We start from the raw sequence: 22,899 nt of genomic DNA, 5'->3' as shown, positions 1-22,899 counted from the left end.
GGTCCTGGTATCCAGCCCTGTGTCTCCCGCCTCCCTGCTCACCAGAGAGTCTGCTTCTCCCTTTCCCTCTGCCCCTCCCCCTGCTTGTGTTCTCTCTCTTTCTCTCAAAGAGCATAAACAGGAGGAGCAGCAGAGAGAGGGAGAAGCATGCTCTCTCTGGAGCAGGAAGCTGGACACAAGGCTCCATCCCAGGACCCTGGGATCATGACCTGAGCCAAAGGCAGATGCCTAACTGACTGAGCCATCCAAGCATCCCTCAAATAAATAAAACGTTAAAACAGACACACACACCAGAGTTGTGCAACAAACTACACAGCCCTTGAGAGATTTTTTGAGTTTCACTGATGTTCCCTTACAAGTTATGCACAAGACTAAAAGGTCATCAAAGAGGTGATTTTTTTTTAAGGTTTTATTTATTTATTCATGAGAGATGCAGAGAGAAAAGGCAGAGGGAGAAGCAGGCTCCTCACAGGGAGCCTGATGTGCGACTCGATCCTGGATCCTGGGATCAGGCCCTGAGCCAAAGGCAGATGCTCAATCGCTGAGCCATCCAGGTGTCCCTCGAAGAGGTGATTTAAATGATGTTGAAAATGATCAGTTCCTGAAAGATTCTCTTCACCACAATCCAAACTTGGTGTATGCACTGCTTTACAAATGAGATCTCTTTGAACAATCTTGAACTGTCCACTTCTGGATTTAATGCAAAATATTGATCCAGTAATCACCTTCTTTAGTTCCAGGTTGCTAGAAGCTGAACCTGAGCTGATAGTGGAATGGATCCTAGAAATGATCAGGCAAAGAATTGTTGCACCAACAAACTGAAGAAATTTCTAGAACTGAAATTCAAATATGTAGAAGAGGGGCAGCAGGTCTTTGAGTTATTTTATTTCCGAGAAACATAAGTAGATTGCCTGACATATCCTCTATTAAGGAGGATCACACAAAAATGTGTTTCCCTTGCACACTTTGATTTGGAGAATTGGTGCCAGTTCGCAATAGATCATTCAGCTAGACTATAGTGCAAAAAGTGAGGGAGGTGTCACAACAATAATAAATGTAGAGACCTGCTTTTAAAACAAGTACAGGGGCACCTGGCTGGCTCAGTCAGTAGAGCACATGACTCACTTGATCTCGGGCTTATGAGTTTGAGCCCCACATTAGGTATAGAGATTACTTAAAAATAAAACCTTAGGGTGGAGGATGGGAAGATGGGGTAACTGGGTGATGGGCACTAAGGAGGGCACTTGATGGGATGAGCACTGAGTGTTATACTATATGTTAGCAAATTGAATTTAAATTTAAAAGAAAATAAAAAATTTTAAAAAATATCATTATAGAAACAATTAAAAAACTAAAACCTTAAAAAAAAGTACAAAAAGCAACGAGATACAAAGGACTATCTCGAAGAAGGGCAGAGATTTATCTGAGGCAGGGATTAAGTGCTGATGTTTTCTTTGAGAGGTGCCATCTGAGGACTTGGACAGTGAAGGAAAGGAAGAAAGAAGGTTCAGATGGAAAATAATACAAGGGGACATGATAGTGTGCTAGCAGCAGCTTTGTGGTGAGCGTGGAACAGACACAGCTAGTCACGGTGTAGGAGTGTTGTCATAGCCCACATTACACTGGACAGACTCTAGAAGAAACTTCCTCAGAGCAGTTTGAGAGGAAATTCTCCTTGCTCTGTCTCTGTGTCTCTCCCTCTTTTTAGATATTTTAGGGTTTTAATGTTCTTCACATATTTAACATGAAACACTGACAGTGTGTAAACAATAGAGGAAAAGAATCTTCAGCAAAGATCTTCCAGAATTCATAATATCATTCTGGTCAAACACTATAAAGACAATCATTAAATAACAGAGGATAAGGAAGTTTGGCAAGGAATTTTAGTTTGATAGCTTTTTTTTTTTTTTAAAGATTTATTTACTTATTCATGAGAGATAGAGAGAGGCAGAGACATAGGAAGAGGGAGAAGCAGGCTCCATGCAGGGAGCCCAATGTGGGACTCGGTCCTGGGTCTCCAGGATCAAGCCCTGGGCCAAAGGAAGGCGCTAAACCACTGAGCCACCCAGGGATCCCAGTTCAATAGCTTAACTAAAAAATAACCAACCATAGGGCCTTCTCTTTTTCTACCTGAAGAGAAAGGAAAGCAAAAGTGAATCGGAGAACTAAATCTTTTTGTGAAGTAGCTTAAAAGGTGGAGGGGAGGGTGGAGTGGGGTCCGTAACTCTTGCTAATATAATGTTATAACACACAGAGTCAAGAATTCTGACAACTGTATTACTAGAAATATAAATGCATAAAGATATAAACTATTTGGTATATATTTTTAAATATTTTATTTATTTATTCATGAGAGGCATGAATAAATAAAATTTTAAAAATCTAAAAACAAACAAACAAACAAAAAACACCAAAACAGATCTTGCTATATAAACATACAGTATGTCACTTTTATCTCTATGAAAATGACAGGATAAAGAAAGATCCCAAGTTTGTCCTTTAGCCTGGAACCCCTAAACACTCACCACATGGGCAGTGTGGACCTGAATTAACAGGTGCAGAACCCAGAAGATTCCACTGCTGTCATTTTGGAAAGGATCAAGATTCAGCACCCAGAGGACCTTATGCACCCTCCATGCTGTGTGTTTGTGTATCTCTAAAAGCAATTAACTTCATTTGCATAATTAAGTCCACAGACAAGTTTGAATACTGAGATTTAGCTAGAAAAGGTAGCAACAAAGATGCATTCAAAAAAAAAGGAAAGACAATGTAAGGTAGAATTTGTTAGAAAAGCAAAAGGAAGGGCAGCCCCGGTGGCGCAGCGGTTTAGCGCCGCCTGCAGCCCAGGGCTTGATCCTGGAGACCATGGATTGAGTCCCACCCACATCGGGCTCTCTGCATGGAGCCTGCTTCTCCCTCTGCCTGTGTCTCTGCCTCTCATTCTCTCTCTGTGTCTCTCTGAATAAATAAATAAAATCTTAAAAAAAAAAGGAAGATTTTAAAAAATGTTTCCAGTTCAAGTCAGAATTACGGTGTCTATTGGAGTGCCTGCTTGGCTCAACTGGAAGAACATGTGACTCTTGATCTTGAGGTTGTAAATTTGAGCCCCATGTTGGGTGTAGAGATTACTTTAAAAATAAAAAATCTTGGGATGCCTGGGTGGCTCAGGTTGTGATCCCAGAATCCCAGGATCAAGTCCTGCATCGGATCCCAAGGAGCCTGCTTTTCCCTCTGCCTATGTCTCTGCCTCTCTCTCTGTGTCTCTCATGAATAAATAAAATCTTTAAAAATAATAAAATAATTTTTAAAATCTAGGGACATGTTGGTGGCTCAGTTGGTTAACTGTCCAACTCTTCATTTGAGCTCAGGTCATGATTTCAGGGTCATGAGATCAAGCCCTGCATAGGCTCCCTGCTGGGCATGGAGCCTAATTAAGATTCTTTCTCTGCCTCTCCCTGCCTGCTCTCTCTTAAAATATTAAAAATCTTAAAAAAAAAAAAAAAGAATTAAAGTGCCTGTTAAGTTCCACCAGCTTTGCAGAGATATGAATGTTTTGCTGTTCTTCAAAAAAAGATAATGTATAATAAAATGTTCAAGAAAAATACCATGTTTATTGTTTTTGTAGCCATTCCCAAGTTACTTTAAATTTTGTACATTATTCAAGGGCAGAGTATATATTGGTTGTGTTCATAGCTCATGCATCTCCAAAGAATGTTTCACGAATGCTGCCAGATTCTAAACATCTTCTATCCTGTCAGCATTATACAGAGAGGCCAAATGACTCCCACAGACCCACTCACTTTCAAGGAGATCATATTGAGTTCAAGAGTTTAACAAGCAACCTTTTTTTCTAAAGCATCGTCCCCTTTGGCATTGCCAATGCAGAATGAAATATTTAACTTGCTTCTGTTCTGGGATCCACTGGATATACGTGGAATCCTTAAGAATTATCAATACCATCATAAATCATTTGTGCTTCTCCAATGGCTGTTCTTAATCTACTTCAGGACCAAGCCCATGTCACAGATGCTGAAACTCAGAGGTGTGTCATATGAGGAGTGGTTTGGGGCCTGTACTTTGTATTCCAGGACCAAGGAATACTCTGAAGGCAAACCCCAGGAGGTCATCCCCAGTGATCACCAATGTGGTCCCTGCAGAGCCAGCATTCTTCTGAGCACCAGCAAAAATCACACCAAACTAGGAAACATCCATTGGCTTGGATAGGAAGCTTGAGGGCAGGCAGCAAACCACCACTGGTCTCTTGACGTCAGAGATAAAGGCAAACTCCACTTTATGCATGGTCTTGTCAGTGCAGAATGCATAGAGGAGGTATCTGGGCTGAGATTCCAAGGGCTTGGATTGGAATTCTTGCATAACTCCCAAGTTTAGGGTAGACAATATTCACTTCCCAAAGTTCTAGGCTTCTGCTGCCTCAGCTAACTAAGCTCCTGTCATCTTATATGTAGCATACCTTCTTGCTTTCAGGCCAATCAGGTTTAAGAGGACCAGCAGGGAATTGGCCTTGACATACCTCTCTGCACAAAAATCACTTTGTGGTTGCCTGGAACAGCTGACAATTTCTGCACAAGATTCTCTGTGTTAATAATTTTAGTAAAAGCTGGCAGTTTGGGGATCCTGGGATGGCACAGCAGTTTAGTGCCTGCCTTTGGCCTGGTCATGATCCTGGAGTCTGAGGATCGAGTCCCACGTCAGGCTCCCTGCATGGAGCCTGCTTCTGCCTCTGCCTCTCTCTCTCTCTCTCTCTCTCTCTCTCTCAATGTCTCTCATGAATAAATAAATAATTAAAAAAAAAAAGCTGGCAGCCTGTGGCTCATTTCTAGAATACTAGTGCCAACTTGTATTGTAGTCAAATACTTCTTATTCTATCTCTAAAAACATGGAATGTTTTATTTTTTCTTTTTTTTAAGATTTTATTTATTTATTCATGAGATATATATATATATATATATAGAGAGAGAGAGAGAAGTGGAGACACAGGCAGAAGGAGAAGCAGGATCCATGCAGGGAGCCCGACGTGGGACTCGATCCCGGGACTCCAGGATCATGCCCTGGGCCGAAGGCAGGCGCTAAACCGCTGAGCCACCCAGGGATCCCTCATTTTTTTTATTTCTTTTAATATTTTATGTATTTATTCATGAGAGACACAGAAAGAAAGAGAGAGGCAGAGACACAAGCAGAGGGAGAAGCAGGCTCCATGCAGGGAGCCCGATGTGGGACTCGATCCTAGGTCTCCAGGATCACGCCCTTGGCTGAAGGTGGCGCTAAACACTTGAGCCACCCGGGCTGCCCATGGAATGTTTTTAGACAGGTTGGCAGCCAGAGCAGAACTGACCGCCTGCCTGGGACAGTCCACCGGGCGTCCGAGGTGGGCAGGGCTTGTGGGCTGGAGGGAACTGATCACTCTGAGCATGACTCTCTCCTTGCTCTAACTCCGTTCGGTCAGTTTTCCCCTCCAGAACTGACTCCTCATTCATTCCAAATTGCATCATCCAGCCCCTTTGGTAGCTGCTCCAGAAGTCAGTTCTCTCCTCTGTGAGGTGTGGCATTTTATTCAAGTCTGAAAGTGGAGGCAAAAGCCAGAAACTTGAAGCATGTTGCTGGTTGCCTAGGATAATCAGGGGCAGCCTTCAGATAGGGCCTGGCAGTCCCCCAGAAAATGACTGATTTATGCCCCAGATGGCATAACGGTGAAGGTCCAAGTGACATTGGTTGGCAGCAATTGCAGCTGAGGTGGAGCACGTAGTTGCCACCTATACTTTTTGTTGTCCTCCCTGAAATTAGCAATGCTGCCTGTACAAGATAAGCTTCTTTGATGGAAGGGTTGCATGTGACAGCAACTGACTGGCTTATTAATTTAATCAAGAACAACTTTTTGAAAAGGAGAAAGCTCTCTGGATAGAAGAAGGGAAGGCTGGGAACCAGACTTAGAAATTGGGAAGTTCTAGAAACTGCCCAAAGGTTTCTTCTACTAGTGCTGCTGATAAAACTTTACCATCATCATTGTAACTTGCCTACAATCATTCTGCTCAGGATTCAAATTCCCAGGACAAATTCCCAGGTTGGGCAAGCCAAGGGCAGATGCCTACTCTCTTGGTGTGATAAGGACTTTTCAAGGAGCGGGATTTCTATCTTGTCAAGTCTACATACAGCTGTGAGAGAAAACTCCAAAGCAAAGCCAAGTGCTATTACAAAGGGCAAAGTGAAAGCTGCATTAACAAAAGGTCCATTATAATTCATCTCTATTACTATTTTGTTCATATACATATACTTTAAAAAAATACTGCCTGACAGAATGCAGTTATTCTCCATAAAATGAAAAATTCTCACCCCTTCCTCAGGAGATAACTTTACGTCTCATTACTTACTGCATCAAAATCTAAGTCAGGGATGTCTGGATGATGTAGATTTCTGCTCTAGCTGCAGCTCAATTGTCTTAGGTCTTATCCCTAAAAGCAGAGCCCTAGCCAGGGATTCTTGTTCAAGTAATCCACTAGAGGAATGCTCTCAGGTGAAAGGAAGCCAGGGAAGCAGGACAGGCAGGCAGTGAATCAAGCCATGATTTTGTCACAACTGGAGATGTGTCAGATGGATCCCAGAGTTCTGGAATCCGAACTGTACACAGAATTGGTGACAATTTGAAACACAGGTATGAATAAATGATCTACATAAAGAGTCACCTGATCTACCAAGTGAAGGCCCCAACCCAACTGGGGCCACCTCCACTTAGAACTTATGATTTGATTATATATATATATCTCACCTTTCTTGCTTTTATGGGGACTTCCAGAGCTCTCAAATATGCATATGCTCCTTCTCATATGCTCCCATTCTCAGAGATGGTGAAAAAAAACAGATAAATATGCCAAGTTAAATGTAAGTTTGTCTTTTCCAGTTTTAAATGGTCTAATATTAGGGAAATAATTATTGTTAAAGGTCAGACCCCCTATAAGGGCTGTTTTTTTCTAAATGGTCTTTCTTTCACTACCACCTTTCCAAGACCAGGGAGGTTACTGCACTGCAGGGCTATCTAGCTTACAGCCTCTGGCATGCAGTAACCTTCCCCTTCCCCATGGTGACTCCAAGGCAAGCCCATTAGTACTCCTACTCAACTGGTGTCGCTTTTTTTGTTTAAGATTTTATTTATTCATGACAGACACAGAGAGAGGCAGAGACAGAGGCAGAGGGACAGGCTCCATGCAGGGAGTCCGACGTGGGACTCAATCGCCAGGTCTCCAGGATCATACCCCGGGCTGAAGGCAGCACCAAACCACTGGGCTATCAGGGCTGCCCAATTGGTGTCGCTCTTATGCCAAATGGAATTCAAAGGAAATCCTGTGGAGCAAGCATGTGTGTGTGCCATGTGTAAAAACCTCAGGTCTCTGTACCAAAACACGATACAATTTCTGCCATGCTTTACTAGAAGGGTCATAGGGATACTTTGCACAGGGTTCCAAATAGAAGTGAGGCTTAAGCCTTCTCTGCTTAGCTTCCTGTTTAACCTACCTGGAGTCCCTGCTCTCACTAATCCTGTACTTGTCCAGCCTCAAGATCCCTAGGGAGGTCTCTTGAGGGACCTCACTGGCACCTTCTCTTCTCTGCTGTTCCTAATCTCTTTACTATCAAGATAACTTCTCCCCCTTTTGCTGATAAGCCAGCTGTTTTTATGTACCAACCCCCCTGCAATGCTGTGTCTGCTGACACACCATTTATTTCTCTCACAAGTGTGGGGGTTATAGGTCTGAGTTTAGGGAAGCAGGGGGAGAGGCACTGAGTGGGAGGACAGGTTCTGGACATATGAAGTCGCTAGGAAGGCTGAGGTTTGAGGTCACAGGATGGCTGGTGTATCCGTTAACCACAACCCTGTTGCTAGTGCCTGCTGCTCAGCTGACAACAGAACACAAGCCTATAAAAATTTACATCTTAGGGGATCCCTGGGTGGCTCAGCAGTTTGGCGCCTGCCTTTGGCCCAGGGTGTGATCCTGGAGTCCCGGGATCGAGTCCTGGGATCGAGTCCCATGTCAGGGTCCTGGCATGGAGCCTGCTTCTCCCTCCTCCTGTCTCTGCCTCTTTCTCTATGTCTTAAAAATTTGCATCTTAGATTTCCAATATCGATTCAGATCAGTTCCCCATTTTAAATATTGACAAATGTAAAATGCTTCATTTTCTACTATTCCTTTTTCCCCTCAGGTCAGATTTCTTCCCTGACCATATGTGTTGAGGCTTGGTTTGGGCAAATGATGGCTGTCTAGACAAGCGGTCTTTTTAAAAAATTTTCTGAGGAGCACCAGACTGAGAATTTTGGGTCAACAGGCAGTAAGTCTCCTAGTTTACAATGTTTCAAACAGGCTTGTGGATGTGTATACATATATGTACACACAATTGGTTTCTGCTTTTCTAAACACCTCTCACAACACTGGTTTTATTGTTACTGGATTGTTTCCCCACATGAACTATTCCTAGCCACTATATCTTTAGAGCCTATCACTATACCTGTATACCTGGGAACCTAAGAATGCCTGAGTTAAAGAAAACATAGGGTAACATAATTGTATATCTTACTACACATTCCCATTATTTTATATTAGTCTTTATTAACTCAAGTTTGGGAGCCTTGGTAGATCGGTTGGTTGAGCACACACCCCTTGATTTCAGCTCAGGTCATGACCTTGGGGTTGGGAGATCAAGCCCTGTGTGGGGCTCCTCACTCAGTGGAGCCTGCTTGTCCTACCCTTGCTCCTCTCCCCACCCTGGCTCATGCATGCTCTCAAGAAAATAAAATCTTAAAAAAAATGAACTTGAGTTTGTTAAATATGCAGATTCCTGGTACCTCCTTCTAGAGATTGTGATTCAGTGAAACTGAGATGTGGTCCGGATATTTTCATGTTTAACCAGCACCCCTGATTTTAAAGGTGGTCCTAGAAATAGTTTGAGAAACACTGATAAAGCTTTCCTTAAAAGTTTGGTGGCTCCACGAAATAAGTCCATTCCACCTCAAGCCTGCTAGCAATGGGCAAACCTTGGTAGTAAGTGGGAGATACAAAGTCTACTTATGATATACATTTAGCCACGATCCAATCCTTTTCCAAAAAATTGATGGTATTAAACACAAAACCTCCAAACTTTATAAACATCTTCATTGGCCAAAAGGGAAAATGTAATGATTCTTTATCCAGTAGCAATCTTAAGCAAATCACCTTTGTTTTTAGAAAAGTAGTTCCATTTTAAGTACTAACACTGTGAAATAGACAAGATTTTTGAGAAAAATTACTGTATTCATTTTCTTCAGTCTCTATGTATTCCAGAAGAATCAGTGATCAGATTTAAGAGTAAACTACTAGATTATTCGATGAAATTACTTTAAGTTTCATTTTTTAAAGATTTGAGAGCAAGCACAAGTGAGCACGGATGGAAGGAGAATCTGAAGCAGCTTATGTGGAGTATGGAGCTTGACATGGTGTTCTTCTCATGACCCTGAGGTCATAACCTGAGCCAAACCCTGGGGTTGGAGAATGCTTAATAAGCTAAGCCAACTCAGGTGTCCCTAGTCTCATTTAAAAGGCAAACTTAAAATGTGAATTGGTTTTTAAAATCATTCCTAAAAAACTGGTGCAACCTGGTTTCCAACAGGTCTGTTGACATTTTGGTAGTAACTTTATAAGCTCAAAATATTTTAGAAACTGCATTTAAATTTTTGAAGCTTCTATAGATCAGAATATGTATTAGTTTCTTATAAAATTGGTTCAACGTTCCATTTCTTTTGGTTCCATTTTAATTTACTGAATTACTTTTCAGTACCAGATAGTCTCCAATCTTTAATTTTTGGTAGTTTATGCTCAAGGGCTGAATTTGTTAGAGAAGGCAAAAATGAAAACCCTTCCAGTTAATAATCCATGTACTTAGAGGACTAACTTTTGAGTGATCAATGACTTGAAAAGCCAATGCTCTCTCCAGGGATGCTCTCTGCCAATTAGAATAATGGTTCAACTAAAACATTACTTTTCTCTAGGAGACTCATTTCAACAGGAGTAGGCTATCCTACTCTAAAACCACCCCAACTCACCCATACAAAATACCCAAGGGGGTGTGTGTGTGCTTAAATAACATTCATGGGGCAAGGAGAATGTCATTCTCCTTTTGGGAAATTATACTAGTAGCATTCAGTTTAAAGTGCTGTTGACACATTTATTTCACTTATCAAGAAAACACTCAATTCCTCTCTCTAAACTTTCACTGAAATTCTGCCTTTAGAGGAGGTTTGCATGCACATGCTACTTATATATATTCTAGGAAAACTACCTACTTCATCTTCTATTATATGCAAGTCTTTTCTCCTAAACTTAAAAAAAGCAGATCTGCATATTTTCCATACAATTGGAACTTATGAGCCAGGAACCATACTGTGCAGTTGTTGCATTTATCTGTAATTCTTTTCAAAGATTAAAATAGACTAGAGCTATCTTAAAAATTAAGAAACCCAAAATTTCTCAGATAATGTGAGAATATTACTTATTAAAAAATTGGATAATGACTCTGTGTTCATCATGCTAAACTCCTAACTTTAACAAAGAAATTAAGGATTGGGATTTTATATTTACCACCCCTACCAGATTTCACTTATAAATTCTAGAAACACACTTCACACGAAAAAATACAATTTAAGATTACTGTATTTCCTTACAAGAGGAACGTTTGAACAAATTTTACAGGTAGTCAATCAACCCTTGTTCAAATTGGGCACACATCAAATCTAGCATTATGGGAGTTTTATTTATTTGGAAGTGAACTTTTAACTATCAATACAAATGCCAAAATACTACACAAAACATCCACAGGAACTTTTTTCATCGTTTTTTTGAATTTTTCACAAACATTTCCTACATAATCCAACATACAACAGAGAAATGGTACATCTTTTTCCTTCAATTTGCATACAATGGAAAAACAAGAATATATATATATTTTACAAAGTTTAACTAAGACACTAGCAGGCTGACAGTTTGTCTATAAGTGAGAAATTATCTAATAAAAAATAATAAGGATTTATTTAGCATCAGTCACTTCCATAACCAAGTATTATTCTGATTAATAAAACTTACTGCCATTAGACTTGTGGCATATACTTATACTATTACTCAATTTGTAGTATTGCTCCCCACCCTTGGTTCTCCTTCACAATTACTAACATAGAAAACTGTTGCAGAGTAGGGGCAAGCATTTGCAAACAAAAAAAATCCCCAGCTTATTATAAGCGTAGATGTGTATGATGGAATTTCTTCCCAAACAATGGACTTTCAAATCATTAATAAATCACCAGAATGGAATTTGCCAAGATACTATGCCTATGTCCAAGAAGAGATGCATTTATTTATATCCAACAGAGGAGCTGAAAATCAAACTTAGTGTTTAGTTTGGGGTGGGTTGGGGAATCCAGCCATTTGAAAAATGACTGTCTTAAAAAAAAATGACCACCAAAAATAGGTTCACTAAATTTATTTTTAAAAATCATAAAACGTTTCTTACAAAAGAGCATTACATTCTGCACACTGCTCTGAATAGATGCCAGGGACATATGGACTATTGTTACTTTTCCTCCCTGTCCCACCCCCCCCAAATGTTACAGTGACCACAAAGCAAAGTGTTCACAATAATTACATGGGGGGAAATTTTCTTTTAAACCACCAACAATGAACAAAAATTAAAATTCACTCACTCTGCTGCTGTTTCAAAATTTCAATGTTAGTTTTTGCACGCCCTTCCCCCCCCCACCCTGTTTGTAAGGAACTAAAACATTACATCTGGTGAACAGCAAAGATTTCACTACACCTCAAATGCAGAACACCTATGAAGCAGAGGAATGTTGGCTTTTTAAACAGAAGCAGATAAAAAAAAAAAGATGCAGGACTCCTTCAGTTCTTCACTAGTCTTAGAAAAACTTTCCAGAATACTGCTTCACACTATAAAAAAGAAAAAATATCTTGCATTAGAATCCTTCAACATCTGCATACTGCTTCACACTATAAAAGAAAAGAAAAAAAAGTACGAATTAGAATTTTTGTTCGTAACATCTTAATCAACATTAAGACAATTTCAATGCTAAATTAAAATGATAAACATGTCCATTACAATTAGAAATAAGAATTAAAAACATTAGCAATTATAAAATTAGAGCAATGTAAACTTCAAGAAAAATGAGTAGTAAATCAGACATTAGTAGAGCAGAATTAGGAAAATGAAATTAAAAGTTAATATTTGGTAGAAAAGACGAAGAAATGCCAGTAAGGTGTGAAATGCTGCATTTTACAGCACCAATCATTTGTCCTGTAGAGGCATGGCCTGTGCCATATGGCAGACTGTGATTTGTTGTCGATTTAGTTATCTAAAAACAACAAAATCACTAGTCTTCCACACAGAACTAGACCAACATCCACTGAATCTTCTATATTTTCTACAGGCTCTGTATAATTTATAACAAGTGGTTTTGGCAGCAGTTTTCACCAGAGAAATGAGAAGTTTGCTTGGTTAAGGCTTCTTCCAGCAAGATTAGTATTGAATGTCTTCGTTTTTAGTAAGAAAGCAGAAGAAAATTAAAGCAAAGCTATTAGAATGTTTAGAAGTTAGGTCCCCAAAAGGTTGAGACACCATGGCTTCTAAAAGAAAAACCAATTGAGAAGAAAAGCTTTTTAAAGTTTTAGTATGGGTACGTTAACATAAAGCTAAACTCAAACTGACCTGTTCTGCAGCAAATACTGTGCATTCTGTATCTGGTCCTGTGTTCCTGTAATGGTAATGATCCGATCTTCAGACCCTTCTAGAGGTTCATCAATTTTGATCGAAGCTCCTGACTCATGACGGATTTGCTTAATCCGCTGACCACCTTTGCCAATAATAGATCCAGCCAACTGCAAAGATTTTAAAAACAAGTGTTTATGACATACTTTAAAAATAACAAAATAACTGTATTACTGGTATTTTCAATGAGTATCAGGAGTATTGACATTGCAATTCATTCTAGGATTACTTATTTAAAAAAACCTCTCACCAGTCAAATTTTGAATTATAACGTATTTACAGTGCACATCAGCATTTCCTTTAACAAAAAAAGGGGTTCAGACCCTCTGCTTTTAAAAACAGTACAAGACTCAAACCAGAGAAAGACATCTCACTGAAGTCCATAAACAATTTTAATCCCAGGATACAACAGCTTTATTAAAACCTTTTATTAAAAAACCAAGAAATGTAAAAAAGATAATTTATTAAATGTTCCTTGTAACATTACAAGAACATAAAAATTGAACGAATACTTACATCTTTGGGAATAGTTACTTGTGTAGTAATAATAGGTCCACCAAGATCACCATATGAGCCACGACCCCCTGCATAGGAATAATCTGATTTAAATAATGAGCATGAAGTTCATTTAGAAAGCATGAAATAATGTTTTGATTTTATAAAGGAAAAGACTTACCATATCCGGAGCCACCCTAAAAATGGAAAGAAAAAATAAAAAATTACTTTGCCTTCAAAACTATTCTTCAGGTTAATATTCCCAAAATCTTAGTTTAGGAAACTAAAGTCCTCCCATATTCTCCCTAGTATGTTTCAGAAGACAATCCTTGGGGAAGGAAACCCTTCAGGTACATAGCATAGAAACAAAACGTTATATGAGGGGAACTAAAACATGGACAAGTAGGCAAGCATTTAAAATTATTACTGATATGAATACAAACACCCATGATACTCAACCTGTGGTTCATAAGCCATCTGCCATTCTGATGGGCTCCATGTATCTATTGCAGAGTCCCAAGTTTCATCAGCACTGAAACCAACCTGTGTCAGAGACAGAACTATTAACATAATCTATACTGTGTTTCAGCTACAGAGCTACCACTTTCATATGCCCAACTTCTATTTCACATCACTAAACATGTATTGTTGGCAACAAATCACATATTCTCAGAAACAAAAATGGCTCAATAAAGTCTTAATGTTCCAATAAACAACTGAAATGATTTAACTAGTCATTTAAGAAATCTATATGTAAGTCAAGCTTTCCAAAATTAATCATCTTCAACAAGATGTCAACTACAGGATTAAAAAAAAAAAAAAAAAAAAAAGAGTTCTTACTTACCATGCCATCGTAGCGGTCTCCAGGTCTTCCTCTTCTGTCATAGGCCATGAGATCCCTGCAAACACATAGCAATTGTTGGTAATCTCAGCTTATTTACATGCCACACATACCAAACAAACATCTACCGTATCTACCCATAAAGTGAAATGTCTTATAGATTAAGAATGTGTGGATGGAAGAAACTTACCCTCCTCTAGGTGGTGGTGGAGGAGGAAGAGGAAGATTCCGAGCTCTACTACCACCCCGGCCACCTCTTCCAGGAGGAGGAGGAGGAGGTCCTCGGCGAGGGCTCATATCATCATAATCTCTTCTGGATGGAGGCATAGGACGCCCACCCCGACCAGGAGGCATTCTGTCAAAACCACCTCTCCCCCGCATGGGAAATCCCACAGGGCGTCCACGGCGGTCATCAAACATCATTGTAAAGCCACCATAATCGTAGGTTTCATCATAAAAATTGGGATCATAAGGCTGTGCACGTCCTTTGATGGGAGACTAAAACAAAAATATAGCAATGTTACAGATCGAAGGAAAATAGCCTTGTTTCATATCGCATGTCAAATCCTTTATTTTTCCTGAGAGGTATTGGTGGCAGGGAAAGGAATGCAGGCAAAAGTTAATAGTAGGAAGGAAAGGATTTTTAAAAAAGCAGTATTTTTGGTGTGTTTTAGCTGCCTGCTTTTCTCACTCCATCTCAAGAAGAGACTACAACCCCATCATTCACACATTCCAAAAAGGGGTCTGTAAAGAACAAAGTAACCATCTCAAAGGCTAAGGGGACCAACATGTTATCTAAGCCTGTAATTCACACTAAAGCATATCAGTCTGGAAGCTGTGCAATGTAGTACTATAGAGAACTATAGAAGCTTCATTTGAAGGACCAAAGGTATTAAAAATTCTCACCAATGATCAAAAGACCCTCTCTCAAGGAATTTTTAAATGAGTAAGGACAAATAACTATTTGCCTCAACATTGTGTAAACAGCTTAGAATAAAACATTAGTTACATGAAATTAAATGTAAATAAAATATTCCGAAGATACCTCTGATATAAGATCAAGGATGATCTTGATGCACTCCACCACCCTATCAGGTTTTCCTCCAATAAGAACAACTCTGTCAGTGGAATGAGGACAGCATTCCTGGAAAAGCTTGATTGTTGTCTGTGTGTTCTAAGTTTACAAAAAAACAAGAAATACTAGTTAATCAGAAGGAAAAAAAAGATTTCCTGGGTTCAGATAAATTTATCTTCACAATCAGGGACCCCCCCCCATATAAAAACCCTGTTAGTAACTCTAGGACTTTGCCATGGTATTGGCAGAAGAACTTGCCCCAGCATGTCCAGGCCTTTGTTATATTTTAAAAGCAAATTAGATAAAAACAGAAGTGATGGGGAATTTTGAGGAAACTCCAAAGGGGGGACGAGAAGTCTTTGACCCAGCTCTATACAAAGTACTATTTTCTAGTACGGCAGGAAAAGAAAACACTGCTTTTACCTCTCGAAGTTCTTTGATTTTAGCACCTTTGACCCCAATAATTCCTCCTGCCAGACTCTGATGAATCAACAGTCTCAACTCGCAGTCAAAGTCACTTCCTTTATAGTGTTGGTACTGCAGAGGGAGAGTTATAAAATTTTAGTCCCAAATTAAGGAATACTCAAAAATACACACTTATCTGCTATAAGCATGACAATATACTGTTGCAGTGAGCAACCTGAATTTATATTTCAATAACTTTACCAGTTATGTGCTTATTATCCTCAATAGCCAGGCCCAAAAAGGACATTCTGCACCACCTTAAAAAACTATTTTATTTTCAGGTCCTGCAACACCATACCCACACTGCAGCCATTTAGCATGTCGCTGTTACCACAAAATTATTATCAACATTCAAATAACACCATAATAAAAATGACTGCAAAGCACTTTGCAAATGTAGTTAATTCCCACTGCAGCATGGAGCAGGGTCAACAGTGAGTTGTAAGACCATTCATTTATCATGTTTTTAAGCCTTTTTCTAGAGATGGGAAAGTACACTATGTTAAAAATAAAATTGATCCTATGGGCCAGGCTCCATACTTCAGTGGGGTTCAATGGCACTATGACATACATTTAAGCATTCCACAGCATCAGATTCGAGCGGGAGCTGGCTGGTTGCAGTGGGTGATGGCAACTGCAGGCCCTGAAAGTAGAAAAATAAGAGTAATAGGTTAAGTGTCTAGTGTGATCAGGCTATTGTCGCATATATTGGTAAAGCTACTACAACACATTTCGTATCTATACCATTACATGAGAAATTGCTTATCTAATCTTAAGAATCAACATGTAATTTTTCTATACATCCAGCAAATACTGTAATAGAATTAAAATCTGTAACTAGATCAAACACAGTCCTTTCCGACAGTCCACAATCAGTATTTTAATTTAAAAAACATCTCTGTAACTACAGTCCATTAAATACATACTACACTCATGTGCAAGACACAAGTAGTTTATACTCTGGAGTGGCCAGACTACATTAAAAAAATTTTTCAGATCACATTTTAAAACAAGCTATAGAATAGTAATCCTGCACATTATATAAAACACTACTGCTACAAACTGTTACAGACACTGACTCTCCACCTCCCCCCATTAAGCCCCAATAAAACATTTAAAAAGCCCCCAATTGCCAAATACATTAAAAAAAATATAGCACCTACCTCTTCCAAGGTAGGGATGATTTTCTTCAGAATTTCTCCAATTGTCTCAATATCAGCACTGATACTCAATATGCTGTCAAACATCACAAATACCAGATAGTACAAAAAAGGTGAAAAAGAAAAATGAGTTTTGTGTTCATCACCAGTAGTCATACAAACTTTTACAGAGAAGTAACATACAATTATTTAATCTCCCCATTTAAAGTAGCCTATTTATAGATTTTTCACATGCATTTTGTTTTATGCCCAATACAGACATGATAACAATATTAGGAGACTTGCAGAGAGACAGAGAGAATGGGCTCTTGGAAGGGCTCAGATTAAGTGGGCAATAAATTGACCAGAACTGAAGCAGAGTCGAATATTTATGTTCCCCGCCACCACTAAGTTAATTAAGGATACCCTCGCTGTTAACATTGGTAAAACTGGCACACCTTCTCTTAGGCAAAAGTGGGGGAATATGCAAGTGGTGAACATTATATTTGGAGTAAGGTTATGGATACCAGTTAGAAATTAGATCACTAATGGGCTCTGCAAGAAAACAAATACAAATGCGAGACAAAACAAAGACAACACAAATGAGAAGTGAAGGAAAGTGAACCAGAGTTAGCATTTCATCAGAAAAAATTATGAACAGGCAATGTTGGGAAGCAAGGTGGGCCACAAAGACAGAGCGAGAGACTACTTTGGTAACAATTTGATTTACAATGCAGCAAATATGCAACACTTGAAGCTGTGCTCCTTCCATCGAAATAAAATTAGTGGATCGTTTGGGTGGGCAACTCACGGTAAAAGTTCAGTGACAAAAAGACTTAATGGGGAAAATAAGACAGAAACTTGAAAAACAATACACCGTCTAAAGGGGATACTATTTAATTATATAAAAGGCAGGTAATAAAATACATTTCTCTCTTTCTAATCAGGCAGTGAGGCATAAACTGTTGGGACATACCGCTCGGGGCCACTGCTGTCTGGGACTGAAACACTGGCATTGTACTGCATTGGTCATTGGCGTTCGTGGATGTTGGCATTGGGCATGGGCATTCAATCAGAAGTTGTCAAGTATGGTACCCGTTTGGCAACGAGCACATTTTTGGGCATAGCCAACCAGGGTTTTCACATGGGCGTTCAGGGGCGGATGGGCCAACGTCATGGTGGGCAACGCAGGGGTAAGTCGATCCAGTACATGGGCAACGGAGATATATGGCCAAAAAAACAAGGAGAGGGAAAAGGGGGAAAAGCAATAAATTTTAATTTAATACAAACTATACTCATACTCTCAATTAATGAAACAAGCTTAAGTTGTTCTGAAGACTAACACAATAATGGACTTCTCTATATCTGACTGTGGCTTAACATTTAAGGACCTTAAATGATGGTACTATTTTTTTTTTTTTTAAACAAACGATGTTTCAGTAGCAGGCTGGCTCATGAGGGTAGACACAAAACCTGTCATGACTCAGTTTACTGAAATTCTTGAGGAAATGGGGAAATTAATAACCCAGATAATTATATAGAACATCTGGATTAAGAGGAGAGAGGTTTATAAAAGACAAAACAAAAATTCCCACACCACCAAAAACCCTAACTCTTAAAAAGACCAGTTTGGTTTCCTGGAGGTTTAAAACGCATTCCTAGATCCTAGCAGGCAAGTCAAAATTTAAACAAAATTTCAAGTTCAGTTTACAAGAGGAACATACAAAGATCTGCGACCAAGAGAGAAATGAAATACTATCAAATAAGTATTCAACACAAAGTTATTATTTGCCTCAACTTTAGCAAGGAAACATTAAAAGAGTGTGTACACTAGGAGAAAAAATTTAGGAATTTTGGTGTAGCCAAGTCCTAGATAAATGCTCACTTCTGGTGATACCAACATTTAATGTGTCTAATCACAAGAGTCAACCCACTATATAATATGAAGACTCAAATCACTGGCATCGACAAATGGTTTCCCAATTATAAGAATAAGTTGTCTATTCTTTACCCATATTTAAATCATGCAACCTCAACATTAATATCTGTGCTCCATGTGCAAGCTGTTAAACAGATGGACGATTAAAAAAAAGGAAATAAAAGTTTGAGTTTAATCAGCCACCTGCAATGGTTTTGATATACTATAATTGATTCACACACGGTAAATGGTGCAATTAAGGGTCTTTACACTGTCATTATTTCTAATTAAAATGTTATCTTGAAGTGAGTAATTTGGTGGAAAGTTATTAGAAAGTGAAGAGATTTAATACAGACCCTCCCCTTCCCAAACTCATCTGGGCTTCGTTAAATCAGGAATGGCAAACCTTGAAATCATCTATGTAATCAATTATTACAAATGGCTTGTAACTAGACTATTAAATGATTTCTATGATGCAAATCTTTAAATTTCTACACACATAAACTGAAGCTGCTTGTGTAGTAGTTTAAACTCTTTAATACTTACGTCTGTACGGAGAGCCTTAATATTCTTGCCTCCTTTTCCAATCACTGCCCCAGCATTCTGGAGAAGATAAAAAAGACAAAAAAAGCTTACTTTTCCCTTTCCTTAGGTTAATATGCCTTTCTATGCTCTTAAACTGCAGCAAAAAAACAAAAACCCTCTAACCTCCCTTTTTTGGGTGACAGAACTGAAAATCTATTTGGAGGTGATCAAAATCAAAACCATCATGTAAAAAAAGAAAAAAAAAAAATCAAGAGTCTATGTACTTTGGGGACCAAACAATCAAGACAGCTTTGGATTTTTCAGCACGCCAAAAATTACATGGAGCATAAAAGTTAAGCATTAATTAATTTTAGTTTCCTTCTGATAAAAAAATAACTTAAATGTATTAGGTACCCTCACACTGTTACCAACTATGTTTTCCCTACAATGCAATCAAGGTATAAACTTTAATCCATCAATGCCTTAAGCATCACCCTACTTTGACCTGTACGGACTCACTACATTAAGTGTTTTTAACTATTATCGAAATAATGTGGCCTACAAACCTGTTTGGAAAAGGACACACTAATCTTTATATTCTTCAAACTGTAAGGTTTACACTGATTCCCAGAGAGCCAAACTGTAACTTATTTTAATTTCTACTTTAGATAGAACCAACCTCAAATTTTTGAGAACAAAATTTATACCTTGCTCTGAAGCAAAATGCGTAGTTCAACCATCTCATCAGTGTTTCTAGATCTTTTAAAAGCTTGTTCCTCTTCCATATCTTCTGCAGGGCGTTTACCTACAAATTAGTTCAGATTTCAAAAAAGCACTAGTTACTATAAGAAAAAGCACCTTTATTTCAATTACATTTTAGTTTCAACCCATTGGTCAGAGAAAGCAGCTCGATTCTGTTGGAGTTTTGCTAACTCAAAGCACATTCCCTCCCAATAACACTTTCTAAACACAAAACAATGGGACAAAATACTTCAAAGGATTGATGGTTGTAAAATGCAAATAAATAGTATTTTTATCCTCTGTAAAGGTTACAGCCGTTAATGCAAATGACACTCATGTCTACTTCATAAATAAGAATCAAGAGATAACTGAGTGGGATGTCAGACCAAACAGTTCTAAATAATGAAACAGAATGGAAAATACAGAAATTGTTAAAATTAAAATCTCTCACCAAATTCACCATTGGTTTCGGTGTTGGGGAAGGTTTCCTCTGGCTGTTCAGTTTCCATTTTCGTGTATCAAATGGACACACCAATCTGTTGAAAAATAAAGAGACTTGTACATTTGGTTTATTGCAAAGTAAGCTTTGTGTCTCACTGAATAATAATAAAAAAGGCAAAGAAATGACTCTGCTTCTAGAACGTACCAGGTATTATATATCCTCGCAGAGCAGAACTGAAGTGTTCTGGGCGGGACCAACTGACACCCTAGTGCTGCAGTAGCCTATAAAAACCAACATAAATCAGTTTTGCCTTTTGGTTGCTTTTTGGTTATTACTGAATACTAGTTAACAGCGATTTGAATACAAACAAAACAGCTCTTCCTAAAACTGGGTCTTATACTCTCAAATGATTGCCTTAAGACAAACCAAAAACCACAGGACCCTATCTCATTCTTTGTAAAAAGAAAACCAAATTTTTAGCCACTGGACAGTCTCACCACGGCAACTGATTGTTTACACAATACAGAGAAGACGAAGTCTGGACGACCTAAGCCCCAAAGCCTTCAGTTTTGTCCCCAAAGGTGTACGTTTATAGATACAAAATCAGCTATGCTGGAATTTTAAATTGCGCGTGGCTTTGTATCTTCCCATTGGTGACTTGAAAGGCCAGTCTCTGAAATCTCTTAACTTACAAGTATGAAGGCAAATTCAAGCTAGTATATCCCACAATCAGGTCAATGTACCGGAGAATTAAATCTTAAAACTTCATACAGGATCAGACCCCCCCAACTGCTAGTATTACTCGATTATTCAAACAGCCGATAAAGCCCTAAAATGCTAATATTGTCACCTTAAGAATATTTTAAGTTAGGTTAAAAGTCTATAACCTAACAATCAGACCCTCTAGCGCGAGCGATTGGACCGCCGACAACCTTTCGCCAGCCCTCAAGGGCTAGTCTCTGGTAGGAAGACGACAGCCTCAAGCTACATTTATGCCTCCCGATCTTCCATACCGTTTGTCGATAAACCTCTCTTCCAACGACTAACTGAAACGCTACCCTCACCGCCATCATTTAACTAAATGTTCAGGCACGATGAAGATTTACATTAAGGAACTTCAAAGACAGCGGACTCCATTCGTAAGGAAAACGTTGCCGCGGTTCACCGTTCAAGTCTTTTAGTTACCACTCCTCAAACCGCAAAAAAAAAAAAAAAAACGCTAAATACGGGCGCGACCAGCCGAACGCGAACGTGCTCCCGCCCCGCCGCCGCGCAGTACCGGAGATCCGCCACAGCCCAGGAACAGGAGTTCAAAGAGCCGAAGGCGAGAGCAGAAGCGCCGCGAAGCTCTTCACCCGGACCCGACAGGAAATGGCGGCCCGCGTAATGGCGACTACGTGCTACTAGGCGGAGCCGAGCGCGGACCCCCTCCCCCACCCACCACGCGGTCCCGAGATCTCATCCCCCGCACCCTCCCCCCACAGCGGGAGAGACAAAGCAACGGAGGCAGCCTCCACCATTCCATCTCCCCCACTCCAGCTCCAAGCCCGGGCCGGGAGGGCCTAGTGCGCTGGGACCCACACAAAGAGAGCGGCGGCGTCCTCCACCGCCCTCGGGTCCCGCCCGCCGGCCACTTCGCCTTCCTACACAAGATGTCTAGTTCTGAAAACTACAAAACTACCGATCATCCTACAGACACATGCCTCACAAATCCTCGAAGCCTCTTAGCACTACAGCTCGGACTGCGGACATACGCTCAGGGAAATGGCGGAGGTGGGGGGAGGGGAAACCGGGCAACGTTCCCTCTCAGAGAACCCGCCAACCATCAAGCAGCCCCCAAACGCCTCCCGCAAGCGGCAAACTTGGTCTCTGACCCTCGTCCCCGCGCGCCGTTCATCCAGCCCCGCTCCTCACCGCGCGAGGCCGCCGTCCCTGTGCCGCCGCGCCACCTCGCCGCCTCAGCCGGTCACAGCTAGACAGAAAGCGAGCGCAGGCCCCCGCCGCCTGCCCCCGCCTCCCCGCGCTCCCTACCCCGCCGCCGAGCCCAATTGGTTGCCCGGGGTTTAGCGGTGGCGCGAGGGCAAAGTGATTGGCCCAAGGCCGTGTCAATCAAAGCGCCGAAGGAGGCGACGCCACGCCTCGCGCCGGCGCCTCCCTTTAGGTTGTGAGGCCGCTACGGGCCCGAGGAAAGCCGGGCTTGAAAGAAGTCAACGCAGCCTTTAGGGAAGCCAAACCCATGCCTGAATCTATAACACCCTAGCGCCAAAAGCCCCAATTACCTATAGGCCGCAAAGAAGCGGGACGTAGCCGAGACGTCGAGGTTGCAGCAGCTGAGAAACAGAGGATAATGGCGTCCGCAGTGCTTTCGCCTGGAGCGCCCTCCTCCTTTCTCGTTCGCGCACTCACTAGTGGCAGAGGGGAGGGAGGAGGAAAGCCTCTCGCGAGAAC

At 40.3% G+C, this 22,899-nt stretch overlaps 1 protein-coding gene and 1 pseudogene across 9 annotated transcripts; both read right to left on the bottom strand.

Annotated features, from left to right (window-relative positions):
- Positions 1 to 3,687: 3,687 nt before the first annotated feature.
- LOC129500002 (phosphoserine aminotransferase-like) lies at positions 3,688 to 5,510 on the bottom strand (annotated as a pseudogene).
- A 5,160-nt stretch (positions 5,511 to 10,670) lies between these two features.
- Positions 10,671 to 22,857, bottom strand: HNRNPK (heterogeneous nuclear ribonucleoprotein K). Of its 9 annotated transcripts, none has more exons than XM_055310069.1 (17): positions 22,731 to 22,857; positions 20,656 to 20,732; positions 20,461 to 20,545; positions 19,976 to 20,073; positions 19,290 to 19,346; positions 17,802 to 17,845; positions 16,850 to 16,922; positions 16,258 to 16,329; positions 15,645 to 15,758; positions 15,192 to 15,320; positions 14,337 to 14,644; positions 14,150 to 14,204; positions 13,765 to 13,848; positions 13,487 to 13,502; positions 13,327 to 13,409; positions 12,751 to 12,920; positions 10,671 to 12,035 (listed from the first exon to the last, which is right to left on the bottom strand). In XM_055310069.1, exons 3-17 carry the CDS (start codon positions 20,516 to 20,518, stop codon positions 12,002 to 12,004), a joined length of 1,395 nt encoding a protein of 464 aa, XP_055166044.1. In that variant the 5' UTR covers positions 20,519 to 20,545; positions 20,656 to 20,732; positions 22,731 to 22,857; the 3' UTR covers positions 10,671 to 12,001. The 9 variants fall into 9 exon arrangements, with proteins under 9 accessions (XP_055166044.1, XP_055166050.1, XP_055166045.1 ...); XM_055310075.1 differs by having other exon boundaries at positions 10,671 to 11,975; XM_055310070.1 differs by lacking the exon at positions 22,731 to 22,857 and adding an exon at positions 22,366 to 22,464.
- Positions 22,858 to 22,899: the final 42 nt, after the last annotated feature.

This window comes from Nyctereutes procyonoides, unplaced genomic scaffold, assembly GCF_905146905.1.
Source record: "Nyctereutes procyonoides isolate TBG_1078 unplaced genomic scaffold, NYPRO_anot_genome, whole genome shotgun sequence".
Lineage (NCBI taxonomy): Eukaryota > Metazoa > Chordata > Mammalia > Carnivora > Canidae > Nyctereutes > Nyctereutes procyonoides.
The sequence above is the reverse complement of the archived record's forward strand: the minus strand, read 5'-3'. Positions and strand labels throughout refer to the sequence as shown.

Excerpts from the sequence above, each read along its gene's own strand:
- HNRNPK (XM_055310069.1), bottom strand. The coding sequence starts at position 20,518 with ATGGAAACTGAACAGCCAGAGGAAACCTTCCCCAACACCGAAACCAAT. Across the intron at positions 14,645-15,191 it reads TCCTTGATCTTATATCAGAG|TCTCCCATCAAAGGACGTGC; the intron begins GTATCTTCGGAA and ends TTTTTGTTTTAG. Across the intron at positions 14,205-14,336 it reads CCACCACCACCTAGAGGAGG|GGATCTCATGGCCTATGACA; the intron begins GTAAGTTTCTTC and ends ATGTGTTTGCAG.